The 21,820-nt window shown below is 44.2% G+C and overlaps 1 protein-coding gene across 3 annotated transcripts in view; it reads right to left on the reverse strand.

Moving 5' to 3' along the window:
• LOC106570823 (amyloid-beta A4 precursor protein-binding family A member 1) overlaps window positions 1–21,820 on the reverse strand; it is a 67,053-nt gene that overhangs the window by 13,208 nt on the left and 32,025 nt on the right. For 2 of the 3 annotated variants that reach the window (XM_045695331.1, XM_045695329.1), the window contains one exon: window positions 8,292–8,378. In XM_045695331.1, the coding sequence (XP_045551287.1) occupies window positions 8,292–8,378 (87 nt within the window). Of the gene's footprint in view, window positions 1–8,291; window positions 8,382–21,820 lie in introns of all 3 variants that reach the window. The other variant, XM_045695330.1, reaches the window with a different exon arrangement.

The raw sequence follows: 21,820 nt of genomic DNA on the forward strand, positions 1-21,820 counted from the left end.
TACCTCCCACCCCTTCAAACTCTCCCAGGCTCGGAGTGTTAAGATCTAGTCCTCCAAACAAGTCCTCCAGACCCCCTTGCCAGTGTCCAGTCACTGCCGTCACCTGCAGTGGCGGAAAACTTGGTGGCCCCTCTCCCCTTACCAGCTCAGACAGTGCCTCCTGGACCTCCTCCAGGAATCTCTCCAGCAGCCTAAGAGACGTTATTCCTGTTTGCTGTGCCAAGACTTCCGGGCTTTTCCACCCCTCCTCTCCCAGCAGTCGCAGGTCACCCAGCCTTTGTACACCCCCTGCCATCAGTTGCCTCTGCAGGGTGGCCGACTGGACCGATCTCAAAGGAATGGCTGGGTTGTGGAAGATAGGCTCCTCCCACACCCACAGCCCAGGCTCCACACCCCCTTCTCGTGTGGGCCTTAGCAGCTGCCAGGCCCTCAGCATTGCAGAGTAAAAATCTGAGAGACCTGCTGTACTCAGCCTCTCCAGCTTCATGAGGAACAGCTGCCGGTCCAACCCTAATCTGCCAGCTCTCCTCAGCAGCGCGCATGCTGGTTCCCTCCAGCCAACATCAGTATGGTACAGCAGTCTCTGCACCGTCTTTAGCCGGAAAGCAGCCACCCTGCTCTCAAGTTCCACCAGGCCCTGTCCTCCTTCGTGGACGGTCATATACAACACTGCCGCCCTCAGCCAGTGATGGCCCGACCAGAAGAAGTCCACCAGCTTGCGTTGCAGGTCTGCGAGCAGACCGGCGGGGGGGTTGAGGACAGCCAGTTTATGCCACAGGGAAGATGCCACCAGGTTGTTAATTATCAGCACCCTCCCTCTATATGACACTTGGGACAGGAGCCACCCCCTCCTGGCCAGTCTTGACACCTGTCATGACATTGCCCTCTTTGAGTACAGGGAGCACAGTTGACTCCCTCCCCCTTGCACCATCCCCCTACCTACCTCTCCCTACCCAGGCCCGGTGAAGGCGGTCATAAATTCCAAAGGAAATGTCCTGCCGCCTGGCCCAGTTGAGACACAGAGATGTTTCATAGAGATAAAAGGAAATTCTTCCAACTCACAGAATTGGGGAACCGAACGACATTTATGTTCTGGAGAAGGTATAAAAGATCGGTGAAGAATCCAGCTACGAACTGGTCCGCTTGGTACAATTTTGTGATACTCAGAAGAGACAATATAGCCATATTAACATAATGCTGTTTATATAATAGCCTCAGCTATGGGACTTGCATCTAAATGGTTGTATAAAATGTATTAATAAGGATAAAGCTATTTGTAATACGTTGAGATGCTATGTACTGATGTTAATGTGATAGAATGTATTTCTGTTCAAAGCTTAAATCAGTCATCGGCACGCCCCCAGGGACACAGACAGGACCAGGCGTCATGTGACAAGCCTGTTCTATGTTCACGTATAAAACCCCCACCCTGATTTACTTTCTTCAGACCAGCTTACCTCAGAAGAGAGAGCCAAGGTTTGACCATCCAATTCCTCTACTGAAAGTTAACTATACCACGTGGTTAAACTTTTAGACTATCGAGACCGACAGAATAATAACAAGTCTTTGATATTAATTAATAGTCTGCAACTAGAAATTATATCATTGAACGTGAAGACCGACAAAACATCCATTCTATAACGTCATTAACCTGTTGGGGCTAGGGGGCAGTATTTTCACGGCTGGATAAAAAAACGTACCCGATTTAATCTGGTTACTAATCCTACCCAGTAACTAGAATATGCATATACTTATTATATATGGATAGAAAACACCCTAAAGTTTCTAAAACTGTTTGAATGGTGTCTGTGAGTATAACAGAACTCATTTGGCAGGCAAAACCCTGAGACATTTTCTGACAGGAAGTGGATACCTGATGTGTTGAATTACCTTTAAGCCTATGCCATTGAAACACACAGGGGTTGATTAATGTTTTGGCACTTCCTATTGCTTCCACTAGATGTCACCAGCCTTTACAAAGTGTTTTGAGTCTTTTACTGTGAGATCTGACCGAACAAGAGCCATGGAACGGTGATGGCCGATTAGACTCTGGCGCGAGTTCATGTTGGGTACCCTCGTTCCAATACGTTATAAAAGAGAATGCATTCGTCCACCTTGAATATTATTCATGTTCTGGTTAAAAAGGCACTAATGATTTATGCTATACAACGTTTGACATGTTTGAACGAACGTAAATATATTTTTTCCCCTCGTTCATGACGAGAAGTCCGGCTGGCTTAGATCATGTGCTAACAACACGGAGCTTTTTGGATATAAATGATGAGCTTTTTTGAACAAAACTACATTCGTTATGGACCTGGGATTCCTGGAAGTGACATCTGATGAAGAGAATCAAAGGTAATGGATTATTTACATAGTATTTTCGATTTTAGATCTCTCCAACATGGCCGTTTGTCTGTATAGCAAAGCATATTTTTCTGGGCGCAGTGCTCAGATTATTGCAAAGTGTGATTTCCCAGTAAGGTTATTTTTAAATCTGGCAAGTTGATTGCGTTCAAGAGATGTAAATCTATAATTCTTTAAATGACAATATAATATTTTACCAATGTTTTCTAATTTTAATTATTTAATTTGTGGTGCTGACTTGACTGCCGGTTATTGGAGGGAAACGATTTCCTCAACATCAATGCCATAGTAAAACGCTGTTTTTGGATATAAATATGAACTTGATAGAACAAAAAATGCATGCATTGTCTAACATAATGTCCTAGGAGTGTCATCTGATGGAGATTGTAAAAGGTTAGTGCATCATTTTAGCTGGTTTTATGGTTTTGGTGACGCCTGTCTTTGAATTGACAAAACATTACACACAGCTATTGTCAATGTACTCTCCTAACATAATCTAACTTTATGCTTTCGCCGTAAAACCTTTTTGAAATCGGACAACGTGGTTAGATTAAGGAGATGTTTATCTTTCAAAGGGTGTAAGATAGTTGTATGTTTGAAAAATTTGAATTTTGACATTTATTTGGTTTCAAATTTGCCGCTCTTGAAATGCACCTGCTGTTGATAGGGTGCACCACGGGTGGCACGCTAGCGTCCCACATAGCCCCAAGAAGTTAATGAATGTCGCTTTGAAAGATCCATTCTAACCGAGAGAGAGAGAGAAAACACTCCAACAGAACAACTCTCCAACAAGGATCCCGACGACACACTGAGCGTAAATATATATTGATTGCAATTGTTCCCGAATGAGTGAGCGTTCATGTGCAAAGGATTAGCATATCAATTGTTAATATTAATGAACTCTGTGTGCCTCTTCAGCTGCCCTTTATGACCCTTTGTTTAACAAGACACCAGCCATGCCTGTTTAGCCCACTAGGGCACATTACTCTACCAATTCTTTGTGACGATAATTACTGTTTGTATGCTTTCTGTGAATTACTTAGTTTAGTAAATAAATGATTTTAAGACAATTGATGTATGGATGACTTTAGTAAAGGCTGGATTCGTGCAGATACAACAATTTACGACGTTTGGAATGAGACTGGACGCGAGGTAAAATACACCATTTAAACCAGAAGATAATCGGTCTATACTATAATATAATATATAATGTTATAATATAGGAAAGTTATATTAGGAAAATTATAACTTTGTAATCTGAATATTTTCCTTGGTGCCCTGATCTCCTAGTTAATTACAGTTAAACGATTAATCAGTTTAATCGCGTAATAATAATTACAGGGAGTTAATTGATAAACATGTCTTCAGTTTAATGGTGCCCAAAGACACGACACACCACTGCCTGTGACAGCCCCTCCCAGTTCTTCCTGACCCACTTCTCCGAGTCCAGGTACACCCCCAACACTTTAAGCCCTTCACAACCCCACTGCACACTCCCTGGAAGCAGAGGAGGAGCCCTATCCCCCCATGCCCCACATAACAGAGCTTTGCTCTTGCCCCAGTTTACCTTAGCTGATGAAGCTCCCTCATACACCTTCAGACTAGTCTCTAGTGCCTGCATATCTAGACCATCCCTGACCATCACAGAAACATCATCTGCATATGCTGACACTGCTATTCCTGTCACCATTTCTATGCCTCTCCAGTACACTCCCTGCAGTCTCCTGCGTAGCAGTCCTAAAAAAGGCTCAATGGCTAGTGTGTATAACTGCCCAGATAGAGGGCATCCTTGTCTAATGCCCCGCCTCACCCAGACTGGCCTACTGAGCCCCCCTCCCACCTTAACCATACATGATGCCCCAGCATACAATAGCTTCACACAGGTCAAAAAACTCTTCCCAAACCCAAACATCACATTAAACAGATACTCATGGTCCACTCTATCAAAAGCCTTGTCTTGATCTAAAGAGACCAGTCCAAAGTTCACATTAGAACCTCTCGACAAGTCCAACATGTCCCTAATTAAGAACAAGTTGTCCGTGATTGAGCGTCCCGGTACACAATATGTTTGGTCCTTATGTACTATCGAGTCCAAATGGGACTCTTGTAGTCCGCACAGAGTAATGCCACAGGCCTCCAGTTCTTAAGTTCACACAAGTCCCCCTTTTTTGGGCAGGAGAGTCAGAGCCGCCCGACGGCAGCTCATCGGCAACTCTCCTACCCCGATGCATTCACGCAACACGCAAAAGAAGTCCTGTCCAATTATTCCCCAGAATTTTTTATAAAACTCCACTGAGAGTCCATCAACCCCCGGTGCACGACCGGGGGACATCTGGGTTATGGCCTCTGCCAGTTCATGGGACAACAGAGGAATGTCCATTTCATCCCTCTGTGCCAGAGAGAGTTTAGGGAGTCCTGCGAACAAGACCTGAGCACACAAAGGATCACACACTTCTGCCCTATACAATTCAGTATAAAACTCCACAGTCCGCTCCCGCATCTCACCCACCACAGAGGTCACCCGCCCATCAGACAGCCGTAGACAATGCATGCCCTTGGCTTCACTGCTCTGTCTTTCCAAACCAAAGAAGAAGGAGCTGGGAGCATCCATCTCCTTGAGCATGGAGAACCTAGCTCTTACAAGTGCTCCCTTTGCTTTAACCTGGAAAAAACTGCCCAGGTCCCTACGTAATTCAGCTAAATTAGCCTGGAGGCCTACATTGCCTTGCCCCACCATATCTACCTCCATCTCGCTAATACACCGCTCTAGTTCCCCCAATACTCTCCTAGCCTCTGAGGATGAGAGAGCTGTGTACTGTTGACAGAAAAGCCGAATTTGGACTTTCCCCACATCCCACCATTGACTCAGAGACTCACACTCCTCTCTTCGCTGCCTCCACCTTTCCCAAAAGGTCTGGAAACCTGCGCAAAAAGTGGCATCTTGTAAGAGCTTTACATTGAACTTCCAATAGGATGCCTGCCGGGACCCTGGTGAAATAGACAGCCGAGCCATGGTTATGTGATGATCGGAGAACCACACTGGGAGAATGGTAGCGCCCAACAGCCTATTGCTCCGATTCCTAGACATATAAAAACGATCAAGTCGGGCTGCACTCACCCTAGCCCCAAAAACCTTCACCCATGTGTACGGTCTTGTGTTTGGATGTTCAGTTCTCCAAACATCCACTAGGTCGAACTGATTAATAATGTCCCTTAACACTCCCACTGACACTGAATGAGGCTCTTCCCCATTTCTGTCTTTTGTAAAATCCATTGTTCAGTTCCAGTCCCCTCCGACCACCAGCGTCTCCTCAGGCGCTACCTGTGAGAGTTCCTGTCTAAGACTCCCAAATAGAACCCCTCTTTCTCTCCCTCTATTAGGCGCATATACATTTATAAAGACAAAACCCATGTTGTTAATTTCTGCTTTAACAACAAGGAGGCTACCCCTACACACCTCCTTTGAGGAGAAAATCTTTACAGACAGACCCGGTGCAAAAAGGACTGCCACTCCTGCACTAAGATTTGTCCCATGGCTCAACACACTTGCCCCTTTCCACCAGAGCCCCCAATCGACTTCATTCAACACATCACTATGTGTCTCCTGCAGAAACAACACCTGTACTTTTTTTTGTTTTACATATTCACCCAACACACCTCTTTCTCGCATCTCTGATGCCATTTATATTGAGCGAGCCTACCCGTAGAGTCTCCATAAGAAGTGGGAGAAAAGCCAGCAGAGAAAAAGACCAATAGCAAAGCTCAAAAAGCCCCAGTGTCAGAAAGAAGTTAAACATCTAAACAGTGTCTGATGGTAAACCCTTACGCACTGTTGTGACCCACTTCCTCAACCTAAACCGTTTCCTGGGTGAGAGGACACCATGCCCTTCATTTTTCACAGCATGTTGTATTGATCGTACAAACTTTCTTGGATCAGGGAAAAAAGCCTCAAGATTAACTTTTTTCCCCTTGGTCTCATTCAGGAACCTTGTCAGTTCTCTCAACGTGTACTTAGACCCCTCTGCTTGACTGGCTGTCAGCTCCGGGCCTATTGAAGAGGAGTCTGAAAAAAATAACTCCTCATCCTCTTCCTCAGACTCACTTTCCTCCTCATCTCTATCTCCCACCCTGACCACCTGCTCTTCCTCTCTGGTCAGGGCCTCCCCCACAGCAACAAGCAAAGTTTCCATTGTGCTTTTAACCACACCCTTTTTCCTTTTCCGCTTGACACCCTCCTCCCCCCCTCCTAGTCTCTTACACTTCCCCACTATACTCTCCTCATCCACTAGCATAACCTGACTAGACCCAGCATCATCTACACCACCCTCCATAGCATGACTAGGCCCAGCCTCATCTACACCACCCTCCATAGCATGACTAGGCCCAGCATCATTTACACCATCCTCCATATCATAACTAAGCCCAGCCTCAGCTACCCCACCATCTCTAGCCTGACTAGACCCAGCCTCCGCTACCCCACCATCTCTAGCCTGACTAGGCCCAGCCTCATCTACACCACCCTCCATAGCATGACTAGGCCCAGCATCATTTACACCATCCTCCATATCATAACTAAGCCCAGCCTCAGCTACACCACCATCTCTAGCCTGACTAGACCCAGCCTCCGCTACCCCACCATCTCTAGCCTGACTAGGCCCAGCCTCCGCTACACCACCATCCCTTGCATGACTAGGCCCAGCCTCAGCTACCCCACCATCTCTAGCCTGACTAGACCCAGCCTCAGCTACCCCACCATCTCTAGCCTGACTAGGCTCAGCCTCCGCTACCCCACCATCTCTAGCCTGACTAGGCCCAGCCTCCGCTACACCACCATCCCTTGCATGACTAGGCCCAGCCTCAGCTACCCCACCATCTCTAGCCTGACTAGACCCAGCCTCTGCTACCCCACCATCTCTAGCCTGACTAGACCCAGCCTCAGCTACCCCACCATCTCTAGCCTGACTAGACCCAGCCTCCGCTACCCCACCATCTCTAGCCTGACTAGACCCAGCCTCCACTACCCCACCATCTCTAGCCTGACTAGACCCAGCCTCAGCTACCCCACCATCTCTAGCCTGACTAGACCCAGCCTCCGCTACCCCACCATCTCTAGCCTGACTAGACCCAGCCTCCGCTACCCCGCCATCTCTAGCCTGACTAGACCCAGCCTCCTCTAACCCCACCATCCATAGCCTGACTAGACCCAGCCTCCTCTACCCCACCATCTCTAGCCTGACTAGACCCAGCCTCAACTGCACCACCATCTCTAGCCTGACTAGACCCAGCCTCCGCTACCCCACCATCTCTAGCCTGACTAGACCCAGCCTCAGCTACCCCACCATCTCTAGCCTGACTAGACCCAGCCTCAGCTACCCCACCATCTCTAGCCTGACTAGACCCAGCCTCCGCTACCCCACCATCTCTAGCCTGACTAGACCCAGCCTCAGCTACACCACCATCTCTAGCCTGACTAGACCCAGCCTCCGCTACCCCACCATCTCTAGCCTGACTAGACCCAGCCTCCGCTACCCCGCCATCTCTAGCCTGACTAGACCCAGCCTCCTCTACCCCACCATCCATAGCCTGACTAGACCCAGCCTCCTCTACCCCACCATCTCTAGCCTGACTAGACCCAGCCTCATCTGCACCACCATCTCTAGCCTGACTAGACCCAGCCTCCACTACCCCACCATCTCTAGCCTGACTAGACCCAGCCTCTGCTACCCCACCATCTCTAGCCTGACTAGACCCAGCCTCAGCTACCCCACCATCTCTAGCCTGACTAGACCCAGCCTCAGCTACCCCACCATCTCTAGCCTGACTAGACCCAGCCTCCGCTACAGCACCATCTCTAGCCTGAGAGAGAGAAAGAGAAAGAGAGACAGAGAGAGAAAGAGAAAGAGAGAGAGTACCTGTGAGCGTACCTGAGAGTCAGCGTTGAGGACTTTGATTCTCTGGGTGGAGATGAAGAGATCCACCTCTGTCATGGGCTGGGCCTCACCCTCTGGAGTCTGCTTAGAGACACACACACATACAGGCCCGGGCATATTCACACACACACACACACACATATACAGAGCACACAGACAGGGACACAGAGCACACAGACAGGGACACAGAGCACACAGACAGGGACACAGAAAAAGACAGAGACAGAACAGGGCAAATGAGCATCGAGTCTATTAGATCAGTACTGATGAGAGTTAGTCCAGTATTAGATCAGTACTGATGAGAGTTAGTCCAGTATTAGATCAGTACTGATGAGAGTTAGTCCAGTATTAGATCAGTACTGATGGAGTTAGTCCAGTATTAGATCAGTACTGATGAGAGTTAGTCCAGTATTAGATCAGTACTGATGAGAGTTAGTCCAGTATTAGATCAGTACTGATGAGAGTTAGTCCAGTATTAGATCAGTACTGATGAGAGTTAGTCCAGTATTAGATCAGTACTGATGAGTTAGTCCAGTATTAGATCAGTACTGATGAGAGTTAGTCCAGTATTAGATCAGTACTGATGAGAGTTAGTCCAGTATTAGATCAGTACTGATGAGAGTTAGTCCAGTATTAGATCAGTACTGATGAGAGTTAGTCCAGTATTAGAGCAGTACTGATGAGAGTTAGTCCAGTATTAGAGCAGTACTGATGAGAGTTAGTCCAGTATTAGATCAGTACTGATGAGTTAGTCCAGTATTAGAGCAGTACTGATGAGAGTTAGTCCAGTATTAGATCAGTACTGATGAGAGTTAGTCCAGTATTAGATCAGTACTGATGAGAGTTAGTCCAGTATTAGATCAGTACTGATGAGAGTTAGTCCAGTATTAGATCAGTACTGATGAGAGTTAGTCCAGTATTAGATCAGTACTGATGAGAGTTAGTCCAGTATTAGATCAGTACTGATGAGAGTTAGTCCAGTATTAGATCAGTACTGATGAGTTAGTCCAGTATTAGAGCAGTACTGATGAGAGTTAGTCCAGTATTAGATCAGTACTGATGAGAGTTAGTCCAGTATTAGATCAGTACTGATGAGAGTTAGTCCAGTATTAGATCAGTACTGATGAGAGTTAGTCCAGTATTAGAGCAGTACTGATGAGAGTTAGTCCAGTATTAGATCAGTACTGATGAGTTAGTCCAGTATTAGAGCAGTACTGATGAGAGTTAGTCCAGTATTAGAGCAGTACTGATGAGAGTTAGTCCAGTATTAGAGCAGTACTGATGGAGTTAGTCCAGTATTAGAGCAGTACTGATGAGAGTTAGTCCAGTATTAGATCAGTACTGATGAGAGTTAGTCCAGTATTAGAGCAGTACTGATGAGAGTTAGTCCAGTATTAGAGCAGTACTGATGAGAGTTAGTCCAGTATTAGAGCAGTACTGATGAGAGTTAGTCCAGTATTAGAGCAGTACTGATGAGTTAGTCCAGTATTAGAGCAGTACTGATGAGAGTTAGTCCAGTATTAGAGCAGTACTGATGAGAGTTAGTCCAGTATTAGAGCAGTACTGATGAGAGTTAGTCCAGTATTAGAGCAGTACTGATTAGTTAGTCCAGTATTAGAGCAGTACTGATGAGAGTTAGTCCAGTATTAGAGCAGTGCTGATGAGAGTTAGTCCAGTATTAGAGCAGTACTGATGAGAGTTAGTCCAGTATTAGAGCAGTACTGACAAGAGTTAGTCCAGTATTAGGGCAGTACTGATGAGAGTTAGTCCAGTATTACCATCCCACAACTAGACAGTGGTTAGAGACAGTCCACACCTACCAGAGATAACACCTACCAGAGATAACACTAAAGGAAAACACCAGCAATAAGATTTTGATCAACCAGAAGCGTTGAGGTAAGGTTCAGAAGGTTGCAGACAGAGTTCTTGTTTTCCTTCAGTGTGACTCTGGCCTGTACAGCACATTCAGAGTTAGTTCAGTACAGTCTCTCTATAGGAGGTAGAGAGACTGGTGTTAGTTCAGTACAGTCTCTCTATAGGTAGTAGAGAGACTGGTGTTAGTTCAGTACAGTCTCTCAATAGGTAGTAGAGAGACTGGTGTTAGTTCAGTACAGTCTCTCAATAGGTAGTAGAGAGACTGGTGTTAGTTCAGTACAGTCTCAATATAGGTAGTAGAGAGACTGGTGTTAGTTCAGTACAGTCTCTCTATAGGTAGTAGAGAGACTGGTGTTAGTTCAGTACAGTCTCTCTATAGGTAGTAGAGAGACTGGTGTTAGTTCAGTACAGTCTCTCTATAGGTAGTAGAGAGACTGGTGTTAGTTCAGTACAGTCTCTCTATAGGTAGCAGAGAGACTGGTGTTAGTTCAGTACAGTCTCTCTATAGGTAGTAGAGAGACTGGTGTTAGTTCAGTACAGTCTCTCTATAGGTAGTAGAGAGACTGGTGTTAGTTCAGTACAGTCTCTCTATAGGTAGCAGAGAGACTGGTGTTAGTTCAGTACAGTCTCTCTATAGGTAGCAGAGAGACTGGTGTTAGTTCAGTACAGTCTCTCTATAGGTAGCAGAGAGACTGGTGTCTATAGAGAGACTGGTGTTAGTTCAGTATAGTCTCTCTATAGGTAGTAGAGAGACTGGTGTTAGTTCAGTACAGTCTCTATATAGGTAGTAGAGAGACTGGTGTTAGTTCAGTACAGCCTCTCTATAGGTAGCAGAGAGACTGGTGTTAGTTCAGTACAGTCTCTCTATAGGTAGTAGATAGACTGGTGTTAGTTCAGTACAGTCTCTCTACAGGTAGCAGAGAGACTGGTGTTATTTCAGTACAGTCTCTCTATAGGTAGTAGAGAGACTGGTGTTAGTTCAGAACAGTCTCTCTATAGGTAGCAGAGAGACTGGTGTTAGTTCAGTACAGTCTCTCTATAGGTAGTAGAGAGACTGGTGTTAGTTCAGTACAGTCTCTCTATAGGTAGTAGAGAGACTGGTGTCTATAGAGAGACTGGTGTTAGTTCAGTACAGTCTCTCTATAGGTAGTAGAGAGACTGGTGTTAGTTCAGAACAGTCTCTCTATAGGTAGCAGAGAGACTGGTGTTAGTTCAGTACAGTCTCTCTATAGGTATTAGAGAGACTGGTGTTAGTTCAGTACAGTCTCTCTATAGGTAGTAGAGAGACTGGTGTTAGTTCAGTAGTCTCTCAATAGGTAGTAGAGAGACTGGTGTTAGTTCAGTACAGTCTCTATATAGTTAGTAGAGAGACTGGTGTTAGTTCAGTACAGTCTCTCTATAGGAGGTAGAGAGACTGGTGTTAGTTCAGTATAGTCTCTCTATAGGTAGTAGAGAGACTGGTGTTAGTTCAGTACAGTCTCTCTATAGGTAGCAGAGAGACCGGTGTCTATAGAGAGACTGGTGTTAGTTCAGTATAGTCTCTCTATAGGTAGTAGAGAGACTGGTGTTAGTTCAGTACAGTCTCTCAATAGGTAGTAGAGAGACTGGTGTTAGTTCAGTACAGTCTCTCAATAGGTAGTAGAGAGACTGGTGTTAGTTCAGTACAGTCTCAATATAGGTAGTAGAGAGACTGGTGTTAGTTCAGTACAGTCTCTCTATAGGTAGCAGAGAGACTGGTGTCTATAGAGAGACTGGTGTTAGTTCAGTACAGTCTCTCTATAGGTAGTAGAGAGACTGGTGTTAGTTCAGTACAGTCTCTATATAGGTAGCAGAGAGACTGGTGTTAGTTCAGTACAGTCTCTATATAGGTAGTAGAGAGACTGGTGTTAGTTCAGTATAGTCTCTCTATAGGTAGTAGAGAGACTGGTGTTAGTTCAGTACAGTCTCTCTATAGGTAGCAGAGAGACTGGTGTTAGTTCAGTACAGTCTCTCTATAGGTAGTAGAGAGACTGGTGTTAGTTCAGTACAGTCTCTCTATAGGTAGCAGAGAGACTGGTGTTAGTTCAGTACAGTCTCTCTATAGGTAGCAGAGAGACTGGTGTTAGTTCAGTACAGTCTCTCTATAGGTAGTACAGAGACTGGTGTTAGTTCAGTACAGTCTCTCTATAGGTAGTAGAGAGAATGGTGTTAGTTCAGTACAGTCTCTCTATAGGTAGTAGAGAGACTGGTGTCTATAGAGAGACTGGTGTTAGTTCAGTACAGTCTCTCTATAGGTAGTAGAGAGACTGGTGTTAGTTCAGTATAGTCTCTCTATAGGTAGTAGAGAGACTGGTGTAAGTTCAGTACAGTCTCTCTATGGGTAGCAGAGAGACTGGTGTTAGTTCAGTACAGTCTCTCTATAGGTAGCAGAGAGACTGGTGTTAGTTCAGTATAGTCTCTCTATAGGTAGCAGAGAGACTGGTGTCTATAGAGAGACTGGTGTTAGTTCAGTACAGTCTCTCTATAGGTAGTAGAGAGACTGGTGTTAGTTCAGTATAGTCTCTCTATAGGTAGTAGAGAGACTGGTGTAAGTTCAGTACAGTCTCTATATAGGTAGTAGAGAGACTGGTGTTAGTTCAGTACAGTCTCTCTATAGGTAGCAGAGAGACTGGTGTTAGTTCAGTACAGTCTCTCTATAGGTAGTAGAGAGACTGGTGTTAGTTCAGTACAGTCTCTCTATAGGTAGTAGAGAGACTGGTGTTAGTTCAGTACAGTCTCTATATAGGTAGTAGAGAGACTGGTGTTAGTTCAGTACAGTCTCTCTATAGGTAGTAGAGAGACTGGTGTTAGTTCAGTATAGTCTCTCTATAGGTAGCAGAGAGACTGGTGTTAGTTCAGTACAGTCTCTCTATAGGTAGTAGAGAGACTGGTGTTAGTTCAGTACAGTCTCTATATAGGTAGTAGAGAGACTGGTGTTAGTTCAGTACAGTCTCTATATAGGTAGCAGAGAGACTGGTGTTAGTTCAGTACAGTCTCTCTATAGGTAGCAGAGAGACTGGTGTTAGTTCAGTATAGTCTCTCTATAGGTAGTAGAGAGACTGGTGTTAGTTCAGTACAGTCTCTCTATAGGTAGCAGAGAGACTGGTGTTAGTTCAGTACAGTCTCTCTATAGGTAGTAGAGAGACTGGTGTTAGTTCAGTACAGTCTCTCTATAGGTAGTAGAGAGACTGGTGTTAGTTCAGTACAGTCTCTCTATAGGTAGCAGAGAGACTGGTGTTAGATCAGTACAGTCTCTCTATAGGTAGTAGAGAGACTGGTGTTAGTTCAGTACAGTCTCTCTATAGGTAGTAGAGAGACTGGTGTTAGTTCATTACAGTCTCTCTATAGGTAGTAGAGAGACTGGTGTTAGTTCAGTACAGTCTCTCTATAGGTAGTAGAGAGACTGGTGTTAGTTCAGTACAGTCTCTCTATAGGTAGTAGAGAGACTGGTGTTAGTTCAGTACAGTCTCTCTATAGGTAGTAGAGAGACTGGTGTCTATAGAGAGACTGGTGTTAGTTCAGTACAGTCTCTATAGGTAGTAGAGAGACTGGTGTTAGTTCAGTACAGTCTCTCTATAGGTAGTAGAGAGACTGGTGTTAGTTCAGTACAGTCTCTCTATAGGTAGTAGAGAGACTGGTGTTAGTTCAGTACAGTCTCTCTATAGGTAGCAGAGAGACTGGTGTCTATAGAGAGACTGGTGTGAGTTCAGTATAGTCTCTCTATAGGTAGTAGAGAGACTGGTGTTAGTTCAGTACCAGTCTCTATAGGTAGTAGAGAGACTGGTGTTAGTTCAGTACAGTCTCTCTATAGGTAGTAGAGAGACTGGTGTTAGTTCAGTACAGTCTCTCTATAGGTAGTAGAGAGACTGGTGTTAGTTCAGTACAGTCTCTCTATAGGTAGCAGAGAGACTGGTGTCTATAGAGAGACTGGTGTGAGTTCAGTATAGTCTCTCTATAGGTAGTAGAGAGACTGGTGTTAGTTCAGTACCATCTCTATATAGGTAGTAGAGAGACTGGTGTTAGTTCAGTACAGTCTCTCTATAGGTAGCAGAGAGACTGGTGTTAGTTCAGTACAGTCTCTCTATAGGTAGCAGAGAGACTGGTGTTAGTTCAGTATAGTCTCTCTATAGGTAGTAGAGAGACTGGTGTTAGTTCAGTATAGTCTCTCTATAGGTAGTAGAGAGACTGGTGTTAGTTCAGTACAGTCTCTCTATAGGTAGTAGAGAGACTGGTGTTAGTTCAGTACAGTCTCTCTATAGGTAGTAGAGAGACTGGTGTTAGTTCAGTATAGTCTCTCTATAGGTAGTAGAGAGACTGGTGTCTATAGAGAGACTGGTGTTAGTTCAGTACAGTCTCTCTATAGGTAGTAGAGAGACTGGTGTTAGTTCAGTACAGTCTCTATATAGGTAGTAGAGAGACTGGTGTTAGTTCAGTACAGTCTCTCTATAGGTAGTAGAGAGACTGGTGTTAGTTCAGTACAGTCTCTCTATAGGTAGTAGAGAGACTGGTGTTAGTTCAGTATAGTATCTCTATAGGTAGTAGAGAGACTGGTGTCTATAGAGAGACTGGTGTTAGTTCAGTATAGTCTCTCTATAGGTAGCAGAGAGACTGGTGTTAGTTCAGTACAGTCTCTCTATAGGTAGTAGAGAGACTGGTGTTAGTTCAGTACAGTCTCTCTATAGGTAGTAGAGAGACTGGTGTTAGTTCAGTACAGTCTCTATATAGGTAGTAGAGAGACTGGTGTTAGTTCAGTACAGTCTCTCTATAGGTAGTAGAGAGACTGGTGTTAGTTCAGTACAGTCTCTCTATAGGTAGCAGCGAGACTGGTGTTAGTTCAGTATAGTCTCTCTATAGGTAGTAGAGAGACTGGTGTTAGTTCAGTACAGTCTCTCTATAGGTAGCAGAGAGACTGGTGTTAGTTCAGTACAGTCTCTCTATAGGTAGTAGAGAGACTGGTGTTAGTTCAGTACAGTCTCTCTATAGGTAGTAGAGAGACTGGTGTTAGTTCAGTACAGTCTCTCTATAGGTAGCAGAGAGACTGGTGTTAGATCAGTACAGTCTCTCTATAGGTAGTAGAGAGACTGGTGTTAGTTCAGTACAGTCTCTCTATAGGTAGTAGAGAGACTGGTGTTAGTTCAGTACAGTCTCTATAGGTAGTAGAGAGACTGGTGTTAGTTCAGTACAGTCTCTCTATAGGTAGTAGAGAGACTGGTGTTAGTTCAGTACAGTCTCTCTATAGGTAGTAGAGAGACTGGTGTTAGTTCAGTACAGTCTCTCTATAGGTAGTAGAGAGACTGGTGTTAGTTCAGTACAGTCTCTCTATAGGATGCAGAGAAACTGGTGTTAGTTCAGTACAGTCTCTCTATAGGTAGCAGAGAGACTGGTGTTAGTTCAGTACAGTCTCTCTATAGGTAGTAGAGAGACTGGTGTCTATAGAGAGACTGGTGTTAGTTCAGTACAGTCTCTCTATAGGTAGTAGAGAGACTGGTGTTAGTTCAGTACAGTCTCTCTATAGGATGCAGAGAGACTGGTGTTAGTTCAGTACAGTCTCTCTATAGGTAGCAGAGAGACTGGTGTTAGTTCAGTACAGTCTCTCTATAGGTAGTAGAGAGACTGGTGTCTATAGAGAGACTGGTGTTAGTTCAGTACAGTCTCTCTATAGGTAGCAGAGAGACTGGTGTCTATAGAGAGACTGGTGTGACTTCAGTATAGTCTCTCTATATGTAGTAGAGAGACTGGTGTTAGTTCAGTACAGTCTCTATATAGGTAGTAGAGAGACTGGTGTTAGTTCAGTACAGTCTCTCTATAGGTAGCAGAGAGACTGGTGTCTATAGAGAGACTGGTGTGACTTCAGTATAGTCTCTCTATAGGTAGTAGAGAGACTGGTGTTAGTTCAGTACAGTCTCTATATAGGTAGTAGAGAGACTGGTGTTAGTTCAGTACAGTCTCTCTATAGGTAGTAGAGAGACTGGTGTTAGTTCAGTACAGTCTCTCTATAGGTAGTAGAGAGACTGGTGTTAGTTCAGTATAGTCTCTCTATAGGTAGTAGAGAGACTGGTGTCTATAGAGAGACTGGTGTTAGTTCAGTACAGTCTCTCTATAGGTAGTAGAGAGACTGGTGTTAGTTCAGTACAGTCTCTCTATAGGTAGTAGAGAGACTGGTGTTAGTTCAGTACAGTCTCTCTATAGGTAGTAGAGAGACTGGTGTTAGTTCAGTACAGTCTCTATATAGGTAGTAGAGAGACTGGTGTTAGTTCAGTACAGTCTCTCTATAGGTAGTAGAGAGACTGGTGTTAGTTCAGTACAGTCTCTCTATAGGTAGTAGAGAGACTGGTGTTAGTTCAGTACAGTCTCTCTATAGGTAGCAGAGAGACTGGTGTCTATAGAGAGACTGGTGTTAGTTCAGTATAGTCTCTCTATAGGTAGTAGAGAGACTGGTGTTAGTTCAGTACAGTCTCTCTATAGGTAGTAGAGAGACTGGTGTTAGTTCAGTACAGTCTCTCTATAGGTAGTAGAGAGACTGGTGTTAGTTCAGTACAGTCTCTCAATAGGTAGTACAGTCTCTCTATAGGTAGTAGAGAGACTGGTGTTAGTTCAGTACAGTCTCTCTATAGGTAGCAGAGAGACTGGTGTTAGTTCAGTACAGTCTCTCTATAGGTAGTAGAGAGACTGGTGTTAGTTCAGTACAGTCTCTCTATAGGTAGTAGAGAGACTGGTGTTAGTTCAGTATAGTCTCTCTATAGGTAGCAGAGAGACTGGTGTTAGTTCAGTACAGTCTCTCTATAGGTAGTAGAGAGACTGGTGTTAGTTCAGTACAGTCTCTCTATAGGTAGCAGAGAGACTGGTGTTAGTTCAGTACAGTCTCTCTATAGGTAGTAGAGAGACTGGTGTTAGTTCAGTACAGTCTCTCTATAGGTAGTAGAGAGACTGGTGTTAGTTCAGTACAGTCTCTCTATAGGTAGTAGAGAGACTGGTGTTAGTTCAGTACAGTTCTCTATAGGTAGTAGAGAGACTGGTGTTAGTTCAGTACAGTCTCTCTATAGGTAGTAGAGAGACTGGTGTTAGTTCAGTACAGTCTCTCTATAGGTAGTAGAGAGACTGGTGTTAGTTCAGTATAGTCTCTCTATAGGTAGCAGAGAGACTGGTGTTAGTTCAGTACAGTCTCTCTATAGGTAGTAGAGAGACTGGTGTTAGTTCAGTACAGTCTCTCTATAGGTAGTAGAGAGACTGGTGTTAGTTCAGTACAGTCTCTCTATAGGTAGTAGAGAGACTGGTGTTAGTTCAGTACAGTCTCTATAGGTAGCAGAGAGACTGGTGTTAGTTCAGTACAGTCTCTCTATAGGTAGCAGCGAGACTGGTGTTAGTTCAGTATAGTCTCTCTATAGGTAGTAGAGAGACTGGTGTTAGTTCAGTACAGTCTCTCTATAGGTAGCAGAGAGACTGGTGTTAGTTCAGTACAGTCTCTCTATAGGTAGTAGAGAGACTGGTGTTAGTTCAGTACAGTCTCTCTATAGGTAGTAGAGAGACTGGTGTTAGTTCAGTACAGTCTCTCTATAGGTAGCAGAGAGACTGGTGTTAGATCAGTACAGTCTCTCTATAGGTAGTAGAGAGACTGGTGTTAGTTCAGTACAGTCTCTCTATAGGTAGTAGAGAGACTGGTGTTAGTTCAGTACAGTCTCTCTATAGGTAGTAGAGAGACTGGTGTTAGTTCAGTACAGTCTCTCTATAGGTAGTAGAGAGACTGGTGTTAGTTCAGTACAGTCTCTATAGGTAGTAGAGAGACTGGTGTTAGTTCAGTACAGTCTCTCTATAGGATGCAGAGAGACTGGTGTTAGTTCAGTACAGTCTCTCTATAGGTAGCAGAGAGACTGGTGTTAGTTCAGTACAGTCTCTCTATAGGTAAGTAGAGAGACTGGTGTTAGTTCAGTACAGTCTCTCTATAGGTAGTAGAGAGACTGGTGTTAGTTCAGTACAGTCTCTATATAGGTAGTAGAGAGACTGGTGTTAGTTCAGTACAGTCTCTCTATAGGTAGCAGAGAGACTGGTGTTAGTTCAGTACAGTCTCTCTATAGGTAGTAGAGAGACTGGTGTTAGTTCAGTACAGTCTCTCTATAGGTAGCAGAGAGACTGGTGTTAGTTCAGTACAGTCTCTCTATAGGTAGTAGAGAGACTGGTGTTAGTTCAGTACAGTCTCTCTATAGGTAGTAGAGAGACTGGTGTTAGTTCAGTACAGTCTCTCTATAGGTAGTAGAGAGACTGGTGTTAGTTCAGTACAGTCTCTCTATAGGTAGTAGAGAGACTGGTGTTAGTTCAGTACAGTCTCTATAGGTAGTAGAGAGACTGGTGTTAGTTCAGTACAGTCTCTCTATAGGTAGTAGAGAGACTGGTGTTAGTTCAGTACAGTCTCTCTATAGGTAGTAGAGAGACTGGTGTCTATAGAGAGACTGGTGTTAGTTCAGTACAGTCTCTCTATAGGTAGCAGAGAGACTGGTGTTAGTTCAGTACAGTCTTTCTATAGGTAGTAGAGAGACTGGTGTTAGTTCAGTACAGTCTCTCTATAGGTAGTAGAGAGACTGGTGTTAGTTCAGTACAGTCTCTCTATAGGTAGCAGAGAGACTGGTGTTAGATCAGTACAGTCTCTCTATAGGTAGTAGAGAGACTGGTGTTAGTTCAGTACAGTCTCTCTATAGGTAGTAGAGAGACTGGTGTTAGTTCATTACAGTCTCTCTATAGGTAGTAGAGAGACTGGTGTTAGTTCAGTACAGTCTCTCTATAGGTAGTAGAGAGACTGGTGTCTATAGAGAGACTGGTGTTAGTTCAGTACAGTCTCTCTATAGGTAGTAGAGAGACTGGTGTTAGTTCAGTACAGTCTCTATATAGGTAGTAGAGAGACTGGTGTTAGTTCAGTACAGTCTCTCTATAGGTAGCAGAGAGACTGGTGTTAGTTCAGTACAGTCTCTCTATAGGTAGTAGAGAGACTGGTGTTAGTTCAGTACAGTCTCTCTATAGGTAGTAGAGAGACTGGTGTTAGTTCAGTACAGTCTCTCTATAGGATGCACAGAAACTGGTGTTAGTTCAGTACAGTCTCTCTATAGGTAGCAGAGAGACTGGTGTTAGTTCAGTACAGTCTCTCTATAGGTAGTAGAGAGACTGGTGTCTATAGAGAGACTGGTGTTAGTTCAGTACGGTCTCTCTATAGGTAGTAGAGAGACTGGTGTTAGTTCAGTACAGTCTCTCTATAGGAGGTAGAGAGACTGGTGTTAGTTCAGTATAGTCTCTCTATAGGTAGTAGAGAGACTGGTGTTAGTTCAGTACAGTCTCTCTATAGGTAGTAGAGAGACTGGTGTTAGTTCAGTACAGTCTCTCTATAGGTAGCAGAGAGACTGGTGTTAGAGAGACTGGTGTTAGTTCAGTACAGTCTCTCTATAGGTAGTAGAGAGACTGGTGTTAGTTCAGTACAGTCTCATATAGGTAGTAGAGAGACTGGTGTTAGTTCAGTACAGTCTCTCTATAGGTAGCAGAGAGACTGGTGTTAGTTCAGTACAGTCTCTCTATAGGTAGTAGAGAGACTGGTGTTAGTTCAGTACAGTCTCTCTATAGGTAGTAGAGAGACTGGTGTTAGTTCAGTACAGTCTCTCTATAGGTAGTAGAGAGACTGGTGTTAGTTCAGTACAGTCTCTCTATAGGTAGTAGAGAGACTGGTGTTAGTTCAGTACAGTCTCTCTATAGGTAGCTTAGAGAGACTGGTGTTAGTTCAGTACAGTCTCTCTATAGGTAGTAGAGAGACTGGTGTTAGTTCAGTACAGTCTCTATAGGTAGTAGAGAGACTGGTGTTAGTTCAGTACAGTCTCTCTATAGGTAGTAGAGAGACTGGTGTTAGTTCAGTACAGTCTCTATAGGTAGTAGAGAGACTGGTGTTAGTTCAGTACAGTCTCTCTATAGGTAGTAGAGAGACTGGTGTTAGTTCAGTACAGTCTCTCTATAGGTAGTAGAGAGACTGGTGTTAGTTCAGTACAGCTCTCTATAGGTAGGAGACTAGAGAGACTGGTGTTAGTTCAGTACAGTCTCTCTATAGGTAGTAGAGAGACTGGTGTTAGTTCAGTACAGCTCTCTATAGGTAGTAGAGAGACTGGTGTTAGTTCAGTACAGTCTCTCTATAGGTAGTAGAGAGACTGGTGTTAGTTCAGTACAGTCTCTCTATAGGTAGTAGAGAGACTGGTGTTAGTTCAGTACAGTCTCTCTATAGGTAGCAGAGAGACTGGTGTTAGTTCAGTACAGTCTCTCTATAGGTAGTAGAGAGACTGGTGTCTAGAGAGACTGGTGTTAGTTCAGTATAGTCTCTCTATAGGTAGTAGAGAGACTGGTGTTAGTTCAGTACAGTCTCTCTATAGGTAGTAGAGAGACTGGTGTTAGTTCAGTACAGTCTCTCTATAGGTAGTAGAGAGACTGGTGTTAGTTCAGTACAGTCTCTCTATAGGTAGCAGAGAGACTGGTGTTAGTTCAGTACAGTCTCTCTATAGGTAGTAGAGAGACTGGTGTTAGTTCAGTACAGTCTCTCTATAGGTAGTAGAGAGACTGGTGTTAGTTCAGTACAGTCTCTCTATAGGTAGTAGAGAGACTGGTGTTAGTTCAGTACAGTCTCTCTATAGGTAGTAGAGAGACTGGTGTTAGTTCAGTACAGTCTCTCTATAGGTAGTAGAGAGACTGGTGTTAGTTCAGTACAGTCTCTCTATAGGTAGTAGAGAGACTGGTGTTAGTTCAGTACAGTCTCTCTATAGGTAGCGAAGAGAGACTGGTGTTAGTTCAGTACAGTCTCTCTATAGGTAGTAGAGAGACTGGTGTTAGTTCAGTACAGTCTCTCTATAGGTAGCAGAGAGACTGGTGTCTAGAGAGACTGGTGTTAGTTCAGTATAGTCTCTCTATAGGTAGTAGAGAGACTGGTGTTAGTTCAGTACAGTCTCTCTATAGGTAGTAGAGAGACTGGTGTTAGTTCAGTACAGTCTCTCTATAGGTAGTAGAGAGACTGGTGTTAGTTCAGTACAGTCTCTCTATAGGTAGTAGAGAGACTGGTGTTAGTTCAGTACAGTCTCTCTATAGGTAGTAGAGAGACTGGTGTTAGTTCAGTACAGTCTCTCTATAGGTAGTAGAGAGACTGGTGTTAGTTCAGTACAGTCTCTCTATAGGTAGTAGAGAGACTGGTGTTAGTTCAGTACAGTCTCTCTATAGGTAGTAGAGAGACTGGTGTTAGTTCAGTACAGTCTCTCTATAGGTAGTAGAGAGACTGGTGTTAGTTCAGTACAGTCTCTCTATAGGTAGTAGAGAGACTGGTGTTAGTTCAGTACAGTCTCTCTATAGGTAGTAGAGAGACTGGTGTTAGTTCAGTACAGTCTCTCTATAGGTAGTAGAGAGACTGGTGTTAGTTCAGTACAGTCTCTATAGGTAGTAGAGAGACTGGTGTTAGTTCAGTACAGTCTCTCTATAGGTAGTAGAGAGACTGGTGTTAGTTCAGTACAGTCTCTCTATAGGTAGTAGAGAGACTGGTGTTAGTTCAGTACAGTCTCTATAGGTAGTTAGAGAGACTGGTGTTAGTTCAGTACAGTCTCTCTATAGGTAGTAGAGAGACTGGTGTT

This window comes from Salmo salar, chromosome ssa15 (genome assembly GCF_905237065.1).
Source record: "Salmo salar chromosome ssa15, Ssal_v3.1, whole genome shotgun sequence".
Lineage (NCBI taxonomy): Eukaryota > Metazoa > Chordata > Actinopteri > Salmoniformes > Salmonidae > Salmo > Salmo salar.